General features: G+C 45.9%; 1 protein-coding gene across 4 annotated transcripts in view; it reads right to left on the bottom strand.

Moving 5' to 3' along the window:
- The window catches only part of RUNX1 (RUNX family transcription factor 1), a 236,652-nt gene that overhangs the window by 88,479 nt on the left and 124,274 nt on the right, over positions 1-23,899 (bottom strand). For 3 of the 4 annotated variants that reach the window (XM_074359077.1, XM_074358981.1, XM_074359012.1), the window contains one exon: positions 123-376. In XM_074359077.1, coding sequence (XP_074215178.1) covers positions 123-376 — 254 coding nt within the window. Of the gene's footprint in view, positions 1-122; positions 377-3,698; positions 3,956-23,899 lie in introns of those variants that run through there. The other variant, XM_010956526.3, reaches the window with a different exon arrangement.

Genomic DNA, 23,899 nt, shown 5'->3' with positions numbered 1-23,899 from the left:
CTCAGTGCCGGCCCCTTTCTAGAACCCGGCCCCGCCTGCCTGGCCGCTGCCCTCCCCGATCGCCCCGGCCTCGACCGGCCTCTGCCCGTCCTCCCGCCACCCGCTCCGTCCGGGCCGAGTACCTTGAAAGCGATGGGCAGGGTCTTGTTGCAGCGCCAGTGCGTGGGCAGCACAGAGCAGAGGAAGTTGGGGCTGTCGGTGCGCACCAGCTCGCCCGGGTGGTCGGCCAGCACCTCCACCATGCTGCGGTCGCCGCTCCTCAGCTTGCCGGCCAGGGCGGCGCCGGCGTCCGGGGCGCCCAGCGGCAGCGCCTCGCTCATCTTGCCCGGGCTCAGCGCGGTGGAAGGCGGCGTGAAGCGGCGGCTCGTGCTGGCATCTACGGGGATACGCATCACAACAAGCCGATTGAGTTAGGGCCCTGCAAACAGCTCCTACCAGACGGCGACAGGGGCGCGGATCTTCAGCAAGCAGCTCCCGGGAGACCAACATACAAGTTCAGGGGCCTTTATTGCTGCGGGGTGGTTGGGGGGAGGAGGGGGATGGAAAGTTCTAGTTCGGCCTAAGGGCCTCAGACCCGGGCAGGGCTTTTAGCAACCGACCGCTTAGTGCTTTGAAAAGTGGGCGACCAGAATCCAAAGTCAAGTGCCAAGGGAGACTATCTTCTTCTGGATCTTGCTTTGAGAGTTTTAAGTTCAGTCTTCGGTTGTTAAAAAAGTTCCCGGAGGCAAAATTCCCATATACTTCCTAAAATATTTAGGCAGCGAGCAAAAGGACCGGCAAATACATAATTTGGAAGTTCCAGTAGTTAATTGCCTTGTCAGTTTTTTTTCCAGATGAGTTTTGTCTGAAAGTCTCAACAACACAAAATACACGAGTATCTTCCAAATACAGCGCCACTTTTTATCATGCAAAACTGGCTTCGGTCCTCAAAAGCAAGAACTGAGACTTCCAAAGGTCTTGTTTCTAATGTATGCGCATATATATATGTGTATATATATATGCACATACATATGCTCTACTTCATAAAATATTTACAATACAATCTAGAGAATTTAAACAACAGAAACCCATTAACGTTCGCTGCAGGATTTTTTCTTTTTAAGTAGCCTTGAAAATCAGCTTCAGTAGTTGGAGAAGGGCTGGGCTAGAAGCACTTGTCATGTTCTCTCAAATTCTGGCAAAATGCTCAGTTCAGAAAATCCAGCTTTTCAAAAAGAAGCTAATCTTAAAAAAAAAAAAAAAAAAGCCCAAGTCGATGACACTCAGAGTTCAGCTCTCCACATCTGAGAACTCGGGTTTGGGGATGTTGGTTAAGTTTGTGGCTGATCCTGTGGTTTGGTGGGAGTTGAGAAGCAGCCGAGTCACACGCACGCAGGCACGCACTCTTCGGAAGCCAGCCGCTGTCTACATCGACTGGGTGAGTCAGCCCCGACTTGGGCAGTAGCAAGACGATCTTCCTCCAACGTCGCCTCAGCGCCGCCGGTTAACCGCCCGGACGCGCTAATACCCACGATCACCGCGTAACCGCAGCAGGTGGAGCGGGCCTTGCGAGGAGGCTCCGCAGCGCAGATCGAAACAGACCGGGCGGCTCGAGTTACACAAGCACGCATAACACTGCCACGCACACGCAACTTCACCACACGCACTTTCTCCAGCAGTTGTCAAAGGAAACAACCGGGGAAAAGTTCACAGCCAGGAAAGAAGTTGAACAATCCAGCCAATAAACCAGTTCATTCAGAAGAAAGAAAGAAACAAAAAAATCGAAGCTCCAACGCAGATTAAGGAGAAACAGCAAAGACTTTCTTCTGGCGTTCCCAAGAGCCCCAGGAAGAGGTGCCTGCCGGCGCAAGGCCGGGCAGCGTGGTGCCCTGGCTGGGTCCGGCCGCGGGGCGCCCGTCCCGCCTGCGCCCGCTGGCTCTATGAATGAGAGTGCCTGGAAATGAACGTGCTTTTACTGTAAGCCCGGCCCGAGGAATTCCTCAGCTCGTTTGCATAGGGGCGGCCGCCGGCCAATCACAGGCCTTTCCGGTATCAGCCAGGGCGCGGCTCGCGGCCGCGGGCTCCTGGAATTGGCCCGCGCGCCCCCGCCGCCGCCGCTGCCGCGCGCTACTGTACGCAGCCGGGGTGGAGAGTCCACCGCCGCCGCAGCCACCGGCGCTCCCCGCGCATCCGCATCCACGCACATCCACGCACACGCTCACATGCTCTCCCGGGGCCCCACCCCGGTGCGAAACGCTGCCCTGCGGCTTTGCAGACATGCAGTGTTGCTCCGCCGCGGACTCAGGACTGCAGGGCGCGCCCGCGGTCCCGAGACCCAAGAAGTGGAGGAGGCCGGCCAGCCGGGGGTGGACTCAGGCCGCGCGCTACGCCCAGAGCCGCCCGGGTCCGGAGACCTGCCGGGCGAGCCATGGAGATGCGGCGGCCGCCGCGAGGCTCCTGGGGCCGGGCGCCCGGGCGGCCCCAGGTCCTGCGCGGCTGCCCACGGCCGAGCCTGTTTCCCCTGCGTGGGTGCGATTCGGCCGCGAAGGGGTGGGAGGGCCGAGGGCGCGGCCACAGGGCCGCTCAGTGCGCCCCCACGGCCGGGTGGGCAACTGCGGTGAAGTGGCGCTGATTCATTTAGTGAGGGCAGACGGTTGTCGGTCTCCACAACATGGTTTTTGTTTTTAGTTTTCTCTCTTGGTTTGTTTTCTTTAATTGGTGTTTTTCGCCGCGGCTGGGCTGCGGCTTAATTACGCAGCGCGCCTCACGCAGGCGGAGTGAGTTTAGCGGCAAGCAGAGGAGTTTCGTAGTCAGAAAAGACCCCCGAAAAACTAGCGACTGGAAAGAAAGTTGAAAGCATCCGTTCCACTCGCTTCCATCCTCGGAGCGTCGGCTCCCCCGCTAGGCCCAGGCCTCCCGCGCCCTGCACCCACCTCTGGCTCCCCGGAAACGGCCCCGGCTCCTCTCCCCGCCCCCGCGCGCGGGCCGCGGGGGGTGCGGAACCCACCCCGGCTCCGCGCTCGGGCGGGAACTTCCCCTGCTCTCGTCCCCGCGGCGCCGCGGGCATTTTCGCGGAGCTTAGAGGGGCCCCGCCTCCGCCTAGCCGCGGGGCTCCCCACCTACACACAGAGCCCACCCGGCCCCTCCCCGTGGAAGGGCGCTCACCCACTCCCTCTAGCTCGGAGCCCTCAACTTCGACTCCCCGGGGCAGAGGGTCCCTTGCCCCCCCGCCCCCCCGCCCCACGGGGCCCCTCCCCCTCCCCGCCTCTGTTCCCCTGCAGACGCGCCGCTGGGATGCTAGGCCGCCACAGCCGCTCCAGACTGCTCGGGTTCCGTCGCTGGAGTCTGACGGAGGCGGGGGCCTTGGCGGACCAGCCGCGGAGGCCTTTCCGGGTGCCCTGGCGGCTTCCCTTGCCCCAGGCCCAGAGGGCCAGGCTGGCTGCGCGGAGCGGCCGGGAGACGCGGCGGATCGCACGCTCCGGGCGGACGCCAGGGGGCAGCAGCCGCCCTCGCTCTCCTCCTGGGGCGTCCGGGAACGCCCCCGACGGCGCGGGGCTCTACCGGCCTTCTCGCGGCCCTCGGGTCTCTTTTGTAAGAACTTCAGTAGAAGAAACGACAGGAAATTGCCACCCGAACCAGCCTGCGCGGCCGCGTCCCACCCTACTATTCAGGCTGTCCCGACAGGCGCGCGTCTGGGTCTCTTCCCGAACTCGCTTTACCCGGACACCGTCGTCGCCCTCCGCAGGCAGTCGGTGCTGCAGGCGTCCCGGGCGCCATCGCCGGGCCTGTGGCCAAGGCTCCCTCCAGCCTGCCCCGCTTTTCCCCAGATGGGCCGGTCCCCTCCTCTCTCTCCGGAAAACCCGGGACACTCGGAAACTCCCAGCATCCAGCTGCATTAAAAAAATGGGTCTAGGGGTCTCAGAAAACTTTTGCTTTTTTCTTTAAAGTGATTTTGAAGAAGCCCTAGTTCAGGTGTAAAGACTCCAAACGTCCTCTGTCCACTTTGGCCGAGCAACTCCAAATACTGCGCAGTCACCAAACCTCCTCGTCTGCCGCCCTCCTGACCGAGGTCACCGTCTCTCCGCACCGGACGCGACGCTGCCCGCTCTAGAGGCGAGTTCGGGCCGAGTGAAACCTTCCTGCTTCGGTTCAAGTGCATTTCCCTAAGAGCGGACCAAACGCTCCTGGGGGCCGCCTCCAAGCGCATCCCCAGAGGACCCCCCCCCCAAGGACGGGGGGCGGGACTCGGGAGTGTGGCGGAGGCAAAAATGGGTTCTGACAAGGGGTACAGCGGTCCGAGTAAAACGTAATCGGCCGTTCAGGAAGGTCAGAGAAGGCTCCTCTGGGGCTTCGGCCAGCCCTTTGCCTGAAACCCTAAACCCTGCAAGGGGCTGCGGGGAGCAGCCCGCGCAGCCGTCTCCCGGCCGAGATCAAGTTTCCTTAGTAAGAGAAGAGGTACAGAGATAGATGCAGCAAGTTGAGCCTTTCAAGGGCAGCACCGTGGGCGCTGCTCAGCTAAGAGTCTCAAGCAGTAAATCCTGAGTTCCAACTCCGACAGGGACGATCATAGCAAGGAAAGCTTTTGCTGATTTATTCTGAACCCGGCCGCCCGGCATTTGGGGATCCCGGGACCTTCCCTGCGCCGGCTATAACGTGTTGTGCGGTGCACATTTGAATACCAGAAACAAACAAAAACACTTCCTCTCCTTATCGCGGAACTAAAATGAACGGAAAGCAGGGAGCATGGGGCTCAACTAAGGGGTACTAGGAACCCCTTAGTCTGGAGGGCTTTCTACGGAGCTTATAGAGTTCAGTAACGTCACGTAAGAGATGAATTCATTTCCACCCAGAGCGCTCATTTAAGCGGCAATATAGAATTTCCCTTCCTCTGCCTCTGAAAGGAAAGGAAACATTCCTACATGTACTCCTAGTGTTCCCTTGGAATTATACTAAAATTTACTTTTGTCATAATAAAATACAAAAAATGCAATGAAGCAATATGTTGGGCGAACGCTGTCTGACAGATTCGATTCATCCAAATTTGCTGCATGGGGGATATTTCAAAAAGACAGAATAGGAATGAAATGTAATGTTTTCACAGTGAATTTAAAAAGTAGCATTTTGAAGAAAAACAGAACAATTTCACTGGAAAACAATAACAGCTTATTGACATTTTTTCTACAACTTTCGATAAATACAGAACTATGGAGAGGGTCTCAGAAAATATCTAAGTATTTTACATTTTTACTGTTTTGAAACTACGTCAAAAATAAAATAAGAATCTCAAGCATTTTCTTAAAATCCCCCTCCGTAATATATTTCTAAAAATGTCATATTTCTAAAATAATTATTTCTATTTTCAGTGAACATTTTAATGAAAATAACAATTAGAGAATGCATTTTGCTAGTGGTTCTGGACCAAACTGCTGTGGTTGGTACTAATGTCACAGGGAAAGAGAACAATTTTGATGAAGAATAACATGTTAATGTATGTTCAAATAACAAATAACCAGCAATACACACCGGCCAGTTTTCAACACTGGAATTTAATTAAACATCCCCCCCACCCTCAGCGGCTTTGAGATTATTTCACTTTGGTAACCTAATTACTCTGGGGATGAGATTCCTTAGTTCGTCCACTGCCTCCTTCCTTCATGTGAATGATTTCATGAGATGCTTTGGCTGATGTGTGACTATGTCACTGTAATTTCTTAAGTAAGTTGTGCAGTTCACAAGTAGCAAACTGAGAAAAATTTTAAATTCATCTTTTTAAAATTAGGGATGCTTAGCAAACATTTTAGAAGTCTCATAAAAATTTTGCATTAGCACTGCTATAGCAAAAGTAATAAACTAGGTTGTAATACATAGAAGCCAAGCTCTGTTTTTTTCAGAGTCATATAGTCATTTAATAACAGCAGAATGCACCTGTGGTAAACGCTGTAGAACCAAGGGTATCATTTAAGGTTTCATTGGAATGTTTTATATGTTTGACATTTACAATAGGGAAAACAGCTTTTAAGTATTTTTGAATCAGCAAAAAAAAAAAAGCCTTGATTATTGGTTAATTTATATCGTTATTTATAGTGATACATAGATAAAATGTCATATATATGCATATGTGAATGTGCATATGTTATTAAAAATGTAATTTGGAATCTAACATACTGTGAATGTCTCTAGATGGATTCATTCCATGCATACATTCTGAAAGAGTAGAAAATAGGAAAATAAAAATAATTGTATGAATATACTGACAGCAAACACCGAATTTACTGTAGTTGATTAATTATAATTGCAAGAAATGCAAGTATAAAATTAAATCCCCCCCTCCCCCTTTTTGGTAGCTTGTTGCCTCTCACAGTTTTTAGCACTGCAGATTTTTATAGTATGTTGTCCAGCTCTGGCACAAAAATAGCTTAAAACAGTAAATCATCATATAAAAAATGAACTGTTACATATGCATATGGTATTATGTACCCTCAACCAATGTTCTCCATTGCTAGTTAATACTGAATCTTATCTTTCATTGAATCACCTCTTTTAAGCTCTAGAGGTGATGCAAATGTGATTTATTTAGTGAACATTAAAAATACATTTGGAGAGTGTAGGGATGGATTCAAGGTGAAATTCAAACCAAACCCTAATTTAATACAAAAACATGAAAACATCGGTAATACAGTAGAAGCTAAGCACAAAAAGTAAGAATATGAATAGTTTTTAAAGTGATAAAAATAATTTGGAATACAGTTTCTAAAAGAAACAAACTAGTAGATAAACATTATGATCATTTACTTCCAAAGATAGGACATTTTTGAAATATTCCCTCCTTGCTTGATTTCCTTTCTTTCCCTTTGCGAGGAGGGCAGATTATTTATATTGAAAGCTTTCATTCTCAAAATAACAAATGATATCAGTCATTGAAAATAATTGTCATATGATAATTTCCAATATGAATCCCTTACTATATACTGCTGCACGTGCAGTTGTAGGTGAAGTTACAGGTAAATCCACTAAGCAAAGTCGTATGAAGCTGTTTCTCTTTCCCTTGAATATGTACCCATAATGCTCTGAATCTGAAATTACTCCATCAGCCTTGTATACCGATAATGGTCAGCACTGAATGATTAACAGGAAGGAATTAGCACTTTTCAAAGCCTTAGGACTTGAGCATTTCAGATCCTGCAAACCTACAGCCTCCAACTCCACTGCACAATATTAGTATAATATAGCTTAAATGAAACCCTTAAAACTAAGAAAGGCGGTGATTATTTCAGATTTCCAGACGCTGTTTAAATAGGCAGGAGAACAAGATTTTCAGCTCCCTGGTCTTATATTTTTGCCAAAGCAAAAAGGGCAACTAACATAATAATGAGTTCTGAAGGATGGCCTGTGATGAAAAATGAAGGAAATTAAATATGTATAGTCTCAAAGGAGCGTCCTAAAAACAAACAAAAAAACAAGATTGTGGTTTACAAGTTCGTAAAGTGACTCCACAAAGATTAAAAAAAAAACCAACAAACCAAAACAGCAGGGAAAGACTCATTTGCACTCTTTATGAATGATAAGGCAAAAAATAAATAAATAAATAAATGTACCCTGAAGTTAGTAAGTTTAGTTTTAATAGGTATGAGGGGTGAGGGAATCCATAACAGTAAGATTGACCAGACAGCTGAGTTTATACTAAAGAGACCCAACAGAAACAACCACCCTGGAAATCCTCTCTCGAGACCCCAAAAAGCCTTTCCATGTCTGAGACCGAGAAATAGGAGAAGCGGAGTGGAAGGGCACGTGTTTTGTCTACACACCTAATATTTCAGTGACTCTGAGAAAAAAGCCAAGATTTTTTTTTTTAACCTAAAAATAAAGGCAGAAGTGAGTGGATTTGGAAAGGTGTGAGCGTGGTCTGTTGAAAGCGTTCTTAGTTTGTCCTGTGTCAGTAGCTTCGAGGACATAGCACATACCATTAGGGGGAGGAGGGGGTGGGTCTCTGGAGGTGAAGTTACACCTGTAGAGATTTGAAATGATTTGCCCAAGGAGGTGTTAAAGGTACTTGTCCCTGAACTGTAGGAGAGGAGAGGCCAAAATGCTTTTAGATACTTTGCCCAAAAAATCCTCCTTTTTTTTCCTTTTTTTTTTCAAATCAGGAACCTCACACTTGGAGAATTTAAGAACCCTACCCAGGGTTGTTCATTCTTGATCTCTATGCATACACACACACACGCACACACACAGGTTCTACACACATAATGAGCTCTGTTTCTTTTTGACCACAACTATGTATTTTCATGGGTGTCCTTTGTCGCCTTCTGAAAAATTAAACTCTGATCTCATCTTTCACTTTTATCCTCCCCTGTCTCAAGGTCTCTGTCAGAAAATAGCCCTGAAATTCTTCAGCCTGCAAATCTCGAATATTTAGGATTCATATCCTGAGGTTATTTCTGGCCATCTCCGAAGTTTGAGGAGCAGGGCCAGCCCGTTTGGTCAATAAGAACAAGGGAGTGTCAAGGCCACTGAGGGACACATGTGCAGGGTCCAGGGAGGGGGTGGGACAAGGCACAGGGGTCTACACTACCTGGTGGGCTCTGGAAAGACTTCTTTCCTAGTAGAGATGACATTTGATTTGACCCTTAGAAGTGGTGTAGATTGTCACCAGGTGGTTGGGAGGGCAGGAGGCAGGGCTTGGGGTTAGGGGATGGGGGTCGGGGGGGGGTCCTCTCCAGGCAAAAGGGTCAGCATGAGAAAGGCATGGATGAAGGGATGACCCGCATATCGGTTCCAGCACAATCCCAGTGTAGATTGGGGGTCAGGTTGCCGGGGTGAGGGTGGCGGCTCGCAAATGACACAAGGCCAGTGGACATGAACACAGACGGGTCAGAGGCATCTGACAAAACCTGAAGAAATCGGAACTTCAACATGAGGATTTCAGAGCCTTGAAATCTGAGAAATAACACAATGAATACATATTTTAGGACACTCCATCTGTCCGAGCTGGAGAAGTGAGTGGAATGTAAAGAGGCAGAGCTGAAGGGCTGCTGCCCGGCCAGGCACAGACTCATGAGCCTTAAGGTGGAAATAATGGAGCCTGAAAAGGGGGACTGAGGGGAGGGAGGGGGAGGAGTTAGCCCCATGCCCGGCCCAGGTGCCGTTAGTAGCAGAAAGACCAGGAGAGGGTGGGTTTGGAGGTAGACGGTGTCAGGAATGAGCTTGGGGTGTACAGGACAGAATTATAGGTGCTGGTGGAAAAAAACCAGGAGGAACGAGTGTTGTGTAAGCTTCTGGGTTTGTGGTAATTTGCTAGTTTGGCAGCAACAGAAAGCTAGCACACCAAGCAGGACTTCCTCTCCTCTTACTGTTTGGGGAGACATTGTCTATGTGCTAATAAGTACATCTCTTTATTTCTGGGGTTCAGTGGCAGGAAGCCACACACCTAAGTCACTGTTCTCAAAAGTCCTATCAGCAATGAAGCCGATTTTTTGATCTCTGTCTGCTCAGTTTCTCTGTCTCCTTCACAGTTGGTTCTGGATCACCGGGGAGAAAGGGTGTCTTTTAATGACCCCCCATTAAGGCAATTGTTTAATTGTTTCATTCTCTTCTGATTCACCCTTACCTCCACACAAACACAAAAACACTAGATTTTGAACACCTGGCTAGTGAGGCTCCCCCTCTGCAACTCCTAGACAGCACGGCATCAACAATGTGTCTGAAGTCCCTGGCGACCTGGCTAAGTGCAGATTCTGATTCAGTAGGTTTGGGGTGGGGCTGGGGGTCCAGCGTTTCCCACAAGCTCCCCACGATGCTGCTGCTGCTGGTTCAAGGACCCCACTCTGAACTCGGAAGGCCAGCTGCTTAGTATCCAGTGAAAATTGTGCCCAGCCCACATGAGACTGCAGAGTCTAAAAGGGTTTTATAAGTAACATTGCGAAATGCAAATTGACATGCAAGCTATCTCTGATTGGACTTTTAAAACTATTGTGATGGACTGATTATTTGTCCCCCCCCCCCCAAATACTCATGTGCTGAAGCCCTAAGCCCTAATGTGCTGGTTTTAGGAGGTGGGGCCTTTAGGAGGTCATTGGGTTGAGCTGAGGTCATGTGGGTGGGGTTCTTATGATGGAATTAGCGCCCTTGTAAGAAAAGACTGGAGCCTTTTTTTTTTCCTCTCTTGCCTTGTCATGTGAGCACACAGCAAGAAGGCAGCCAACTACAAGCCAGGAAGAGGACTCTCACCAGACCCTAACCATGCTGGCATCCTGATCATGGACTTCCAGCTGCCAGAACTGTGAGAAATGTCTGTTATGTAAGCTACTAGCCTATGGTATTTTGTTAGCAGCCTGAGTTGTAAGACACCCACGGTAACAGAAGATCCTTTCTATCAGCGCATCGTCTGTCAGCCCTCACACTATGGGCTTTACATGCATTATTCCATTTAACCCTCCAGCAGCAAACAGTCCATAATTATTCCCCTCACTTTACAGATGAAGAAACTGAGATTCAGTAATTGGCCCAATCTGAACCCAAGCAGTTTGCACCTGGAGTGCCCAGTCATAACCAGCAAGCTAAAACACCTTGCAAGATGGTTCAGATTTCTTTGCCAGCTCTTGACAAGTTGCCTTTAAACCATGTGGACATTCTTTCTAATTCTAGAGCAGCGCTGTCCACTAGAAATGTAATATGCACCATATATGTAATATAAGTTTTTCTAGAAGCCACATTAAAATGGCAGAGAAATGGGTGAAATTTATTTTAATACTATAGTTTATTTAACTCAGTATATCCAAAACATTTTCATTTCAACACATAATCAATATAAACACTGTTAATGAGCTATTTGACATTCTTTTTCCTTTTTTTTAGTAAGTTTTCAAATTCCTCTGTGCATTTTATGTTCATAGTGCATCTCAGTTCAGTCTAGCCACGTTTCAAGTCCTCCCGTGTCACCTGTGGCTGGTGGCTGCTGTGTTAGACAGTGCAGTTCAAGAGCAACCACTCAAAACACAGTTCACGCTGAAGAGCAGCTTTGCTACTATTCTGCTTGTGCTCAAGTGAGCCCTGTTTTTAACCTGCTATTAGTGAAGGCCATTAAGTAATGCATCTTTCTTGACTCATATTTTCCCTGCAAGCTGAAGCAAAGTTCAGAGTTTTATTACAGCATCACTGATTGACTTGGAGTCATAAGGACACACATGCCCGGCGAAAACAACTAAATTGCAAAGGCCTACTGACCACTGTCATTGCCACAGATGCATTGGCACCACCACGGATGAGCCACAAGTCCACCTCGTGCATAGTTCATTTCCACTTAACCTTTACCAGTTGCCCGTGTTGCAGCCTGTACAAGATGCTTTGATTCCTTTGAGCTCTGAAAGAATACTATCAAAGCATCTTCTGACCCCTTCTTTTCCAACAAACTTGTTTTCTATGAAATTCATACAGACGACACAGATTAGAACAGTAAGTTTTATTTTTACCCAGTCATGATTTTCCAACAGAATTGCGGATTGGTTGAGTGATACCCATTCCCAAATAGCAACTCCTATAAACAGGTTTATTTTGAAATATAGCAGATAGGTTTTTCCAAAAGACCACTCAACATGTCAATTTGCTAGCAATCTTCCAGTTAAAATAATTAGTTCAAATCAACGGTGAGCAGCTCCTGGCCTAAGTCATGGAGCGGGCCCACCTCTCTTTCTTCCACTCCAGTCCTCAGAAAAAACAACAAAGAAGAAATAGGCGGCCTGTTCTGTAACAGAAACCATAGGCCCTACCTCACCACATTGGCTCCTCAGGGGCTGCTGGGAACCTTCAAAGGTCCAAGCATCTCTTTAGGGCAAGCATCCCTGGTTTCTGCTCCTTCGTCTTGTGGGGTGGATATACAGGTCAAGGGGCGGATGTGTGGACCCTCGAAGGGGCCTGGATCTTCCCCACAATCTCTGTGGCTCCGTTAGCCATAAACAGACGGCATGTTTTAAGTAAGAGGCTGAGAAGCCACTTGCTGCGCATGAAACTAGTCTCCTCTCTGAGTGATACCCTGTCCAAGCGCCATGGGACAGTACCCAAGTGTCATGGGGCGTCTCAGTGTCTACTGCACTTGAGGAACAGGGAGGTGCGTTTACACACTTCCCCATGGCTTTGAGTCACCTAATTGGGGAAAGTCACAACAGTAAAGTGTTCTGACAGATGATAGAAGTGGAGTCTATTAAAAACATTACTTTTATACTGGGAGGAATAAGTTAAGAATTTGGGACTGGCATATACACACTACTGTAAGTAAAATAGATAAATAACAAGGACCTGCTGTATAGCACAGGGAGCTGTGCTCAATATCTTGTAATAACCTACAATGGAAAAGAATCTGAAAAAGAATATATATATATGTGTATATATATAATTCAATCACTTTGCTGTACACCTGAAACTAACACATTGTAAATCAACTATATTTAAATTTTAAAAAGGAAAACATTACTTTTAAAGTCTGCTTTACTGTAGGCATTTTAATTAGCATATTTAAAACCATTTCCACCACTGTGAATTTGAAACAAAACTCGTTTTCTAAGTTGAGGAAAAAATAAATGAATGAATGTCTGAATGAATACCCAGGGCTCTCATTCCTCATTTCCCACGTGTCCTTCCACAGTGAACCCTCCTACCCAAAGCGAGCACTTGATTTTATTCTTTGTGTTTATAATTTATCTTTATTCTCTCACTGAGGCAATTATGAAATAAGAAAGTATAACTCTTTTCCTTGTACAACATTCATGTTCAAAGATAACTCGGTGAGTCAGTTTCACTGGTTCTTGAACTGCTAGACAGGGGAGGAGGGTTGGGATTAACTGTAGGTCAGTTTGACAAAATGAATGGGTGATCCTTTGTGAGCTGGTGGGATGGTGAGTGGTCCCAAGTTAAATGTTAAATGTGGACCACGCTGGGTAACAGGACAGGCAATGGAAACTCCCTGAAACTGGTTGAAATATCTGATTTCTAGGTAGGCAACTCACTCTTGGATGCTTGGAGTAAAGACATGAATGAAAAAAAAGGAATCTCTCTCTCCAAACGATGGAATGGTGGATATATATTCTCCCCAAGCGATGGAATAGAATGATGGCTGAGTGATCATTCACTTGATCCCAATAGCAAAGGTTAAGTTTTCAAGTTGCTGGGGACACGAATGAATGGATGACTGGATTCACACATGCAGTCAACACAAACCCATATGTCTGAATGCAGCAAGACTCAGCTGATCTCATAATGGTAGAGGAGCCCTAGGAAGGATGCCTCAGTTTGCTACTTGCCAGGTGGCCTAGGGCCAGTCTCTTACTTTGTGCCAGTCTCAGTTTCTTCACCTACAAAATGGGAGCCTTGAACAAGCAGGCTTTCCAGCTGCATGAACGTTTATATATACCTGCCACTTGGAAGTGGGAGAAGCTGTCCTGGTCTGGTGCTGGCCCAGGTCAGCATATGGCTCAAGGGAAGTTAGATTTTGAGTGAGGAGGAGAAATGAAAGAAAAAAGGGAACAGAGGATCAACTCAAGACAACACATTTTAAGGACGTTACCAATTTACATAGGATTCCTCAACTGCACATAGTTAATTCTATCCCCTCAAGCAGGCCCAAGGAGCTGTGATGTGAACACACACACACACACACACACACACACACACACACACACAAATAACTTAGAGATTTTGCACCTTCTAGAAAATAACAGAACTGCATTGCTCTTCTGTTCTATAATTTATGTAAAATTGAGATTAGAGAGAAACACGTATTACTCATTAATGTTACCTGTAAGTTATTACTAACTAGAATTGCTTAAAAATATTAAAACTCAGCCTTCTCACTAATTCTGTTTTCTCCATGTCAACCCAATTAGTGAGGCTGCATTATGTAATGTATTATAAAATAATAATTTAAAAAATAATATGGATGCACAGTAAGGTTTAATTCCTTTAGAATAACCAGCTACAAGGCTCTTCATCGTCATTATTACAGCTGTTAGTACATCAAATTGGTGCTTTTCTACTGAAATAAGAAATTGTCTGTCTGTGATCCCATATAGACTATAGAGAAATTTCCCCAAGTATAGCAGAACCTTCCAGAAAGAGAATGTAGAGGCTTGAGATAAATCTTGGGTACTGACTCGCCCATCTGTCCTGGACATGTGAAGTCTACTAAAGAGTCAAGAGTAAGAAGTGTAGTCATCTGTGAAGGAGTTGCCAAAACATCTATATCGATCAATTAAATAATAAATCGCCAAGTGTTAGTCTTAGAGAGTTTTTCCAGGCACTCAGACAAGGCGACAAATCCTTTTGTATTAATCCTGCTATCCTCAGATTCGGAAAACAGAATGTTCTATGGAATAATGGGCTAAGATTATCACTGCCCTGCTTTCTGTGAGGTCATGGAATTATATTCCACAAAAGTTTTAAAATTTTCTCTTGTAGTATGAAATAAAAAAGAGCTAAAAAAGTCAGCAACAATGGAGGTAGTCATTCTATGTAGCTACATTTTCTAAGTTTCATAAAAATCCTAAGATCTGCATTGCAATGTTTACAAATTTTCAGATTACATTAATAAGATGATGTAATTGATGTGCTGGTAATAATCCCATTTTTATGGATAAAACACCATATGCTGAGGTGGGATATTATTTTTTTGTGGAGACTTCTTATGAAACATCATTGGCTCAAACAAGTAATGATTGAGTCAGATTTAAAATTTTTGACAGGATGGTCTTGGACTTGCTTAGAAAAATGCTACAATTTAAATCTATTTAAAAAATTAAACAAATTTTGCTACCTCTTTTTAATGAATAATGGTGCTAATTCTATTGAGTTCACCTCTTCTTCAAAGGTAGAGGGGAAGAGTGAAATAATTTTTAACAAAATTAAACAAAAACATCTGAAAAATAGATATTATCTGTTCACTAATTGCCAATGTATACTTTCATGTACCATGAAAGCAACATACAGAGATGGTCCAAAATGTATTAAAAATGATTAAGCACACAGACAAAACTTGAAGACTTTTTGTCACATGGTTTTGCAAAGTTGGTAGTTTTTTAAAATAGCAAGAGCAAAGGACAGATGACTGTCCAAACAGGACAACAAATAAACTGCGGCATGAACTCTAGTTCATTTCTAATCGAACCACTGATCTTACGTTCACTGAAATTTAGTGATGACAAAGGACTCCCGTAGTCCTTGTTTCTCTAGCCTGCTTAACAATTCCAATGCCCATAAGGATATCCATCCTGAGGAGAATTTCAAAAGCATCATTGGGAAATACAGCACTCTTGGGGAAGTTTTGAAAAAGGGCATGCAGCAAGTACTTATATAAATGTGGATTTTAAGAATCTTAAAAACACATTCCATTGTAAGAAGTTCTGTCATTGTCAAGGTCTCCATTTAGGGAGCATCTCACTCTTTTGGAGAAAAATATCCCAGATCAAGTCTAATTCCTCACCACTTCTGACATAGGAACGATGTATTTAGCCAAGAACTCTTTTTGCTGAAGACACCAAATAATAAAATGAACATCTAAGGATGAAGAAGAAAACTTTATCAAGTATACTGGGGTCGGGGGGCTCCACTTTTTGTAAGCATCACACTGAGTTGTCAGACTGGCTCCAGGTTTAGTCGAATGAAGGACAGTGTCCAGAAACTGCCTAGTGAGCTCCGTCTAGGAGACCCGGGCACACAGACCCCTTCTCTTGATTTACACACAGTTCTGGGGATCATTAGTTAACCCTGGCAAATCGAACAACGGCATCAAGGGAGGAGCAAGATGGAGATTTTTTTCCCCCTCACTAACCAAGCTCACGAGAGAATTCATTTCTCCTCTTTTTGCCGCAGGCATATATAGGCTAGCAATTCTCATTTCTTTACTGAAATGACTTTCCCCCATCCTTCCCAATTAGAGTGGAAATGGATTAAGACATCAGGTTAACCCCTTGCTGACTAGGGATGAGAAGGAAATAAAGTTACATGGAAGTTTTATTTTCACTTTTGTAAATGATTTATTTTTCTGATTATGATAAACGAAGGTTTGATTCATCAGACTCTCCTCCCCTCCCCCCAAGACATTCCTTTAGTGAAAATGTGATACTGCCTTAAGGAAAAGCAGCAAAACAAACAAACCAAAACCCAAACCCCAAACTTCTTCAATGAATGTTACTCTAACTTGTCATCCTTATATTTAAAAGTGAGTTGGAATTCTTATGAGTAAAATTAGATACAAATTCAGATACAAACCAAGGCAATAAAGGCACACTCTTTCCCCTTATTATAGAGAATGGATACAGTAAAAATGAACTATTTTCTTGGTTTTTCCTAAGCTTGAAATGTCTGGAGCTAAACAAGAAAAGTGCGGTTAAATATCTAGAAACTTTAGGGTCACTTGAAACTTATCAAGTAGCTCCCTGCTCCCTGGATCTAAGGATAAAAACGTCTATAGAACAATATCTTCTCTGTATTGATCTTTAAGACCTGGACATGTTGAAATCCAAAGGAAGTTTATCTCGAATAATCCCTCAGTAGCAGCCTGTGAAAGGAGACTCTTTTCTCTGCTGGTCTGTTTGTTTCGCTTTGAACAGAAGGGAAGAGGCACTTCTGACTTGCGTTACAAATCAGCATTCCTGAAAAACGCAGAACTCCCCTCTGGGACAAAATTTTTGGATCTTTAAAAGTAACTATAATTCTTTTCTATTTTTAAAGAGAAAACTAATATATAAGTGTATATACTGACTTTGCAGGTGAAGGAAATAGTTGATCATATCAGGAACAGCCTGGCTAGCGTAACAGCAGCTCATGATGGCATTGATTTTGACTGTGCTGGGTTTTACCAGGTTTAGGTTTTGGCGGGGAGGGTAGGGGTCATCTACCTGAAGACAAAAGACTAGGTCACTTGACGTCTGGGGATCCATCAAGTGTTCCTTGTCTCTGAGAACAGGGAGAGCTGTGGTACTGATTCATTAAAACTGAGAGCTTTATGTCTGCTAATAGGGTTATGATGACTGAGCAAATTTCAGTGGACAAATAAGGATGGTCTCCAGCATTCATTCAGAGCCTGAGCTGCTCTGAGCCGCAGGCACTATGGCAAGGGCTCTCCATGCATTATCTCATTTAATCCTCTCCATAATCCTATTAAGTTTGGAACAATTATCCCCAAAGCTTAAAGAGGTTAAAGAACTTGCCCTTGGCCACATAGAGATGGAGCAGTGAAAGTCAGAAACTGACCAGCTGCACAGAGAAATCAATCTTTGAATTATGTGTATTTTTTTTAATAATTGAAGTATTGTTGATTGACAATGTTGTGTTAATTTCTGGTGTACAGCATAGTGATTCAGTTGTGTGTGTGTGTGTGTGTGTGTGTGTGTGTGTGTGTATGTATATATGTATATTCCTTTTCATTATAGGCTATTACAAGGTATTGAATACAGTTCCCTGTGCTCTACAGTAGGACTTTATTGTTGATCTATTTTATATGTAGGGTGGTTGTTTTTAAAAACAGTGCTCTTCGTCATATTTCCCATGCAAGAAGTTTCACAGACAGCGACTTTCCAGAAGGACCACCTTTGCTGCTGCCTGGCAGCCCACCCCCAGTTCGAGGGGTTGTGTAGGCAGGTCCACTCTAGGGACATGACACAAGGAACTGAGCTGCTGCAGAAGCACTGAACCCAGATAGATGGATAAATATTTCAGCGACTTTTCCAGAATGGTACTTAAGGAATAGAGCTCATCTCAATTTGGGTTTGAGCCCAGGGCCTTATGGTTTAAATATAAAATGCATTAAAGCCCTTTATTTAGAGAGCCTTATGCCATTTTTAGGGCACAGCCCCATTCTCCTTCTGACTTTATTGGGAGGTGTTTTGTTTTTGTCATTAGTATTCATTATTTATTAGGAGTTGATGGTGTATTCATAGCCAGGAGGGTCATGAATCGCCTACAGTGGGAAGGCTTGACCCTAAGGACAGCCTTGGGGGGCTTTTTACAGAGTGAGAAAACCATGACCGGAGAACCGCGCTCAGCATTCGGCAGTGCGTTGGGAACTCAGGAGAGGTACATCTTGACTTCTGACTTAGAAAACAGCAGAAGGACCCTGCCATGTGCAAAGTTTCTGAGCAGTGACTTCTGCATCATAGATTGTGACCCATGAGTTGGTTGCAAATTAAAAAGAATGATTATTATTATTATACAGATAAAAGAAAGAGAAGAAAAAGAAATGGAAGGAAATAAATGGAAAACGGAGTACTTCACAAGTAGTAAGAGCAAGTATTGCTTCCTGAAGCCCTTTTTTTTTCTGACGGATAGAGCAGTCTCCTGAGTCATGCATGCAATTTGCTTCCTACTGTTGCTTGCTATTCAAAAAAGTCTGAAAGCCTCTGGCCTAAAATATCCTTTTTTCTTGGAACATATTTTGTTAGATGACTTGGTGGGCGAGCCTCTGTGATGCTCTGCAGGTCCCCTAACCTTGCTGTGCCTCTGTTTCCTCACTGGCCAGGTCTCAAGCCCTGCCATTGTCAAAAGGTTACATCGAGAAGTTCAACCATCACTGCTGAAGCACTTTGAAAAGCCAAACACAGTCATCAAAAGTAAAGGATTATTATAAATCAAATCAGAGTGAAACCGCTCTGAAGGCCCCAGTTCTGTGGAAAGGCATTCAATCATTTTGAGAGGGGAGAAGCATCTGAGCAGACACTTTTGCACAATCCATTTATTTTATATAGCGAAGGGAGTTTCCAAAAAATGAGTGTTTTTTTCCCCCCAGGTCCCGCCATAGTAGCCAATCTGAGACCCCATGAGTCATTAATTAGGGTCCTTTTCCCAAACCTGTCACTGTTTCAACAGCCGTGTTGTTACTTCTTTAAATTAAAAAAAAAAAAAAAAAAAAGGGATGGCCTTGTGAAATTTTATTTACAGAAAATTTACAGCTTACAAAAAACTAAATTGATTTCTTCCCTTTCAAAGTGGTTTCCTGATTGCAATCACATAAACTCTAGCCCCGAAGAAATTGCAGGGACTGAGTAATAAATCTCCAAGGAGAGGTACCGAGAATCCTTTGAAAATCTCGAGAAATAACGCAGTAAGAGGCAAAGCATGAATATGACTAACCTCCTACCTGAAATGTCTATCGGGAAAGGATTTTTTCAATTCTATTGGAAAGGAAGAAGGGAGAGTGTCTCTCTCCTCTCTTTGATAGTCTAAACTGAAAGTAAGGGGACAACCAAAAAATGTCACCCAAAATGTCCCATTTATCTCTCCAGCGGGGAAAACGTGGTGTAAAAACAGAGACTTGGATAATACGGTGAGGTCGTTGCTCAATGCGATGTTGTAACATTGCTTTAACTGTCACCGAGGGCCAGGATGCCAAATATTGCTTCAACTCCTCTGCAAGGTGTTTCCTGGGCTTTGCAGACAGGGTGGTTCAGGCGGTGCAATCTCTATTCTTGTGGGGGCCAGATAAAGCCTTCTGCTCTGGGCCACTATCTCTCAGTGCTGACGCTGTAGATAACACAGTTTCACGCCCGCTCCCCAAACCCTGCTTTCCCAATTTGTAAGTCTTTATTGCTTAAAGTCTTGTGTGTGTGTGTTTTATCAGACACCTTTTATCATCCTTCTGCAAACGCCCTTTGTCAAAGTCAGCCTTTGAACTTCGTTTGCATTATACATCGAATGTGACCAATGACCCAGGACGTGTAAAAGGCTTATCTTCTAATTCTAAAGAAAGAGGAACCGAGTCACTGGTCTTTCTGCTATAATAGATGGGGTCTGCATGTGTATGTGTGTGCGCGTGTGTGTGCAAGCTTGCACACGCACTCCTGGGTGTGCATGGTGGGGGACAGGAGATATAATCTTATTATTTATCTTTAAGGCAAAAGATTTCTCTATGCAAATAGTTTATGCCTTTGGTTTTCACACAAATTTAACCTGAATCCTGGGGCAGGGCAAAAATGCGAACAGCCAGTTTGTCTTGGGTTGTACTAGAGGCCACTGCGGGTAAAGCTGACTTTGGGGTCCTGGTCACAAGACTCCCTGCGTAAACAGCACATCAGGCCAACTCTGTGTTCTCTTTTTTGTGCGGGTGCTCAGATCACAGTCAGGGACTTAATAAGACTCTTGCTCTCCTCTCAGCTGACGTGGGCACCCTTTGGAAATGAACGCCCATCCTTGCAGGAGGAATTCGTGCATGCTTATATTATATCTCGTTTATGTGGCAAGCAGATGGAATCCATTTGGATCACATCAGATAGGTTTATAACTCCATCCCTCCCTTCTCATTTTTTGCATGTCTCATGTCAGACCCAGCCCTGCAACTGTGAAAATCAACTAGAAAAGGAGAGATGGAGACAGATGATGGTGATATTACTTCCTTCTCTGGGCACAGAGGCAGCTTCTTAATGCAGCTCATATGCTGCCCCCAACACAGAGGAAGGTTGAACTTTCACACGAACCACATTACACTTCTTATAAAAAAAAAAAAAATAGATGATGTGTTGTTTGATGTCCTCCATGTCTACAGAAGGAGGCTCAAAGGGTGGTGAGCTCTGATGCGCAGGAGGGCTCGCCGTGGATCCCTGGCTCCAGCCCGGCCATCCTTCACCACAGGGAAGGTGACTTCTATCATCATTGGAAAGTATGGAGGAACAGAGACCTCTCTGAGATATTCACACTTGCTCTTTCCAGTTCTGGATCCTCTCACCAAATTTCAATTCACATCATGCCTTTCTCTTTTTCTTCCTCTTCCTCTTCCTCTTGGAAATCCTTACCTGGCCAGTTGGGCGTGGGCCACCCTGCAGTGTTTTATGATGTAAAGGACACACACTGACCAGTGTTGACATTGAAACAAGCCAACAGATGCAGTTTTAAACAAATCAAGATGTACAGAAACTAGCCCTGAAATCAGCTTCCATCAACCAGCTCCTGTGCTTGCTGGGTTCATGGCTTAGCTGTCTCCTCCCCAGGGGCTCACGGACTTCCCTCACCCTCTGTCTGCCATCCTGAAAAACCAAAGCTGGCGTGTGGGGGCCTGAGTCATGCCTCCTGGCTCCCCGGTGTCTGGCAAGAGAGCAAAGAGTTCTGCTTCTCTTGCTCCCCCCATCTCCTCCTGGCTGGAGGCTCGAGGCTCTCTCAGGTCTGAGTTTTCTCCTTTTTGTGATTTCCTGATCAAATCATCAGTGACGGAGATAATTTCCAAAATGTATTTGTTAGTTTTTTCCTGGTGGGGAACTCATTTGGGCTTCTGGGAGCTAAGAACAAATGAACTGCCTTTCTGAAGTCAAGAGCTGCGTAATGAAAGCGAGATGCAGGGCAGAAGGCTCCACTGCCCCTCGCCCTCTACGTGACGGTTAAACTCCCCCTGCCCCAAGGGAGCCCGGCACCGGACAGCGCCCCCGGCATGCTGGACAGAGTCCCGCCGCCGCCCTCGGAGTGGCCAGCGTCCTCCCCTGGCCGGCCCCGGGAACTATGGGTGGGCTTGCGGGTGAACCGCACACCCCTCAGCACGCCCGATGTGCCTCTTGGCACGTTAGTTAAATAGTGAGTAACACTTCAATGCAAGACCTGGGAGGAGGGCACAGAAAGCCCTTCTTGGAGTTTCCTGGGGGCAGTAGGAGCTCTCAGACTTGGGGGGAAGGGATGCTTCCCTATTTGGGCTCATAAGCCTGCTCGTGGTGGGCAGGACCCAGGGGATAAAGAGTAAATGTTCCATAAATGTTTGCTGGACAAAAATTGGTAGAAATCAGCATGAAAAATACACTCATGGGGATAATGTAGGGAGTAAAGTTGACATTAACAATAGCAGCAGCCAGTGTCTGTGAAACGGGAAGCGGAGGACCAGATGTCGTGCAGACAGACAGCAACCCTGGGAGGGGATCTTAGCCTTGATCAGAGGCTTGAGGCACAGAGAGATAGGGGAATCTGCCAGGGCTAAGTACCCGATGGTCACGTTTGAAGCCATGCTCCCACAGGGGAGGGGCTGTGGCCTGCTTGGCGCTGGAGTTTGTGATGCGAAGAAAAAGCCCCTCCAGTCAGTCCTGCTGAAATCTCCTAGCCAGAGACCCACGTAAATCAGATCACGTCTCTCGTCTACCAGACTCTGTGAGGGCTTCCCAGGGCACAGAGACTTTCAGAGCACTCAGAATTCAAGGCCTTGGGCCACCCTGCCCAGCCGCCTCTGATCTCTCAGAGCATCTGTATCCGTCAGCTTGCTCTGCCTCGGCCTCCCTTCTGTTCCTCAGACCCACCAAGCTCTTCTTGTATCTTTTCACAGGCCTGGACCACTTGCCCTCCCGCGGCCCCCATCCCATGGTTTTTCCCATGGCTGCCCAAATTGTCATCTGACAGAGTAATGGCTAGAGTCACCCCACTTCCTACCCTGGCACCGTCACTCGTATCACAGGACACACACACACTGATTTATTTCCATTGGTGCATTTGTCTTGTTTGGTATCTGTGTTCACTTATTTATTGTCTGCCTCCATCCTCCAAGCGACAGGTGCAGTGGACGTAGGGAGAAAGAGACTTTATCCAGTCCATTGCCAGAGAGGGCCCAGCATCAAAAAAAAGTGCTTGGAATTGAGTTGATTCTCATTAAGTTCCTTTCATGAATGAATGAGTGAATGAATGAATGAATGAGGAAGAACCATAGCAGCCACCTCCTCTCCAGCCTGCTGAGCCCTGAGGCAGCCCAGATGTCAGGGCGAGGGGGTACCTGCTTGCAGGTGCTGAGTGGTGAAAACACATCTCCCTTTATGACTTGTGCTTTTAATCTCTGGCTCTCAGTCCAGAAGCCCAGACTCTGGGTACCCAGAGGGCTTTGGAAGCTGACACGGTCAACGTCCTAAGGAACCCGCCTGATGGCATTTGAGTTTCAGACGCAGTGATCACCACAACCAGCCAGAAGTTGGAGGAGGTCGCTTCCTAACCTGAGCTGCTTACGCTTTGGTTATGCAAATGCATGGTTTTTCTTGCTCTGTTGGTAAACATTTCTGGTTAAATCAAACTCAGTGGTAGAGTGTGTGCTTAGCGTGCACAAGGTCCTGGGTTCAATCTCCAGTCCCTCCATTAAAAAATAAATAAAACAATTACCTCCTCCCCCCAAAAAATGTAGTAAAGTTAAAAAAAAAAAGGGCATCTCTGAGCTTTTCGGGGGGTGAGAAAGGACAGCCTGGGATTTCAAAATTTGTAGATACTGACAGGCATTTGCAGAATAGAAAAGATTATACTGTACAGCACAGGAAAATATATACAAGATCTTGTGGTTGCTCACAGTGAAAAAAAAAGTGACAACGAATGTATGTATGTTCATGTATAACTGAAAAATTGTGCTCTACACTGGAATTTGACACAACATTGTAAAATGAATATAACTCAATAACAAAAATGTTTAAAAAAAGCAAAGAGACACAAGCAAAGGAGACTCCTCTGTATGCCCCCCAGACCCTGTGCCCCAGCCCCTGTGCCCCAGCCCGGGCACTCATCTTACAACCGCAGACCACTGGGTTCCCTGGTTTCCTTGTCTTTGGAGCGCAGGCTAAGTCAGGATGGGAGGGGATTCGCTCTCTGTTTGGGGAATCCACGTCTGATGCATGTCTGAAACTCCAGGGCAGCCTTAGTGCTGTTCCCAGATACATAGGACATGTCTGGATGAGTGTGACTGCATCTGAGCTAAACATTCTGAATCGATACCAACGCAGGGCTGGGGAGAAGCCCCAGCCTGCCACCCAGGGGGCTCCACTGGCCCCGGCTGGAGCCAGCTTAGAACTGCAGGAGCAGGAGGGAGTGGTGGGCCTCAAGTGAGCTTTTCTCTGGGATGAGCAGGGCTCCAGGAAAGGAAGAAACCTGTAGGGCTCCACACAGGGCTGCCCGTCCACCAAGGACTAGGGCTGAGCAGATGCAGGTGGATGTTCTGCAGCCTTTT

The sequence above is a fragment of the Camelus bactrianus genome, chromosome 1 (genome assembly GCF_048773025.1).
Source record: "Camelus bactrianus isolate YW-2024 breed Bactrian camel chromosome 1, ASM4877302v1, whole genome shotgun sequence".
Taxonomy (NCBI): Eukaryota; Metazoa; Chordata; class Mammalia; order Artiodactyla; family Camelidae; genus Camelus; species Camelus bactrianus.
Note: the sequence above shows the minus strand (reverse complement) of the source record. Positions and strands in the feature narration are given on the sequence as shown.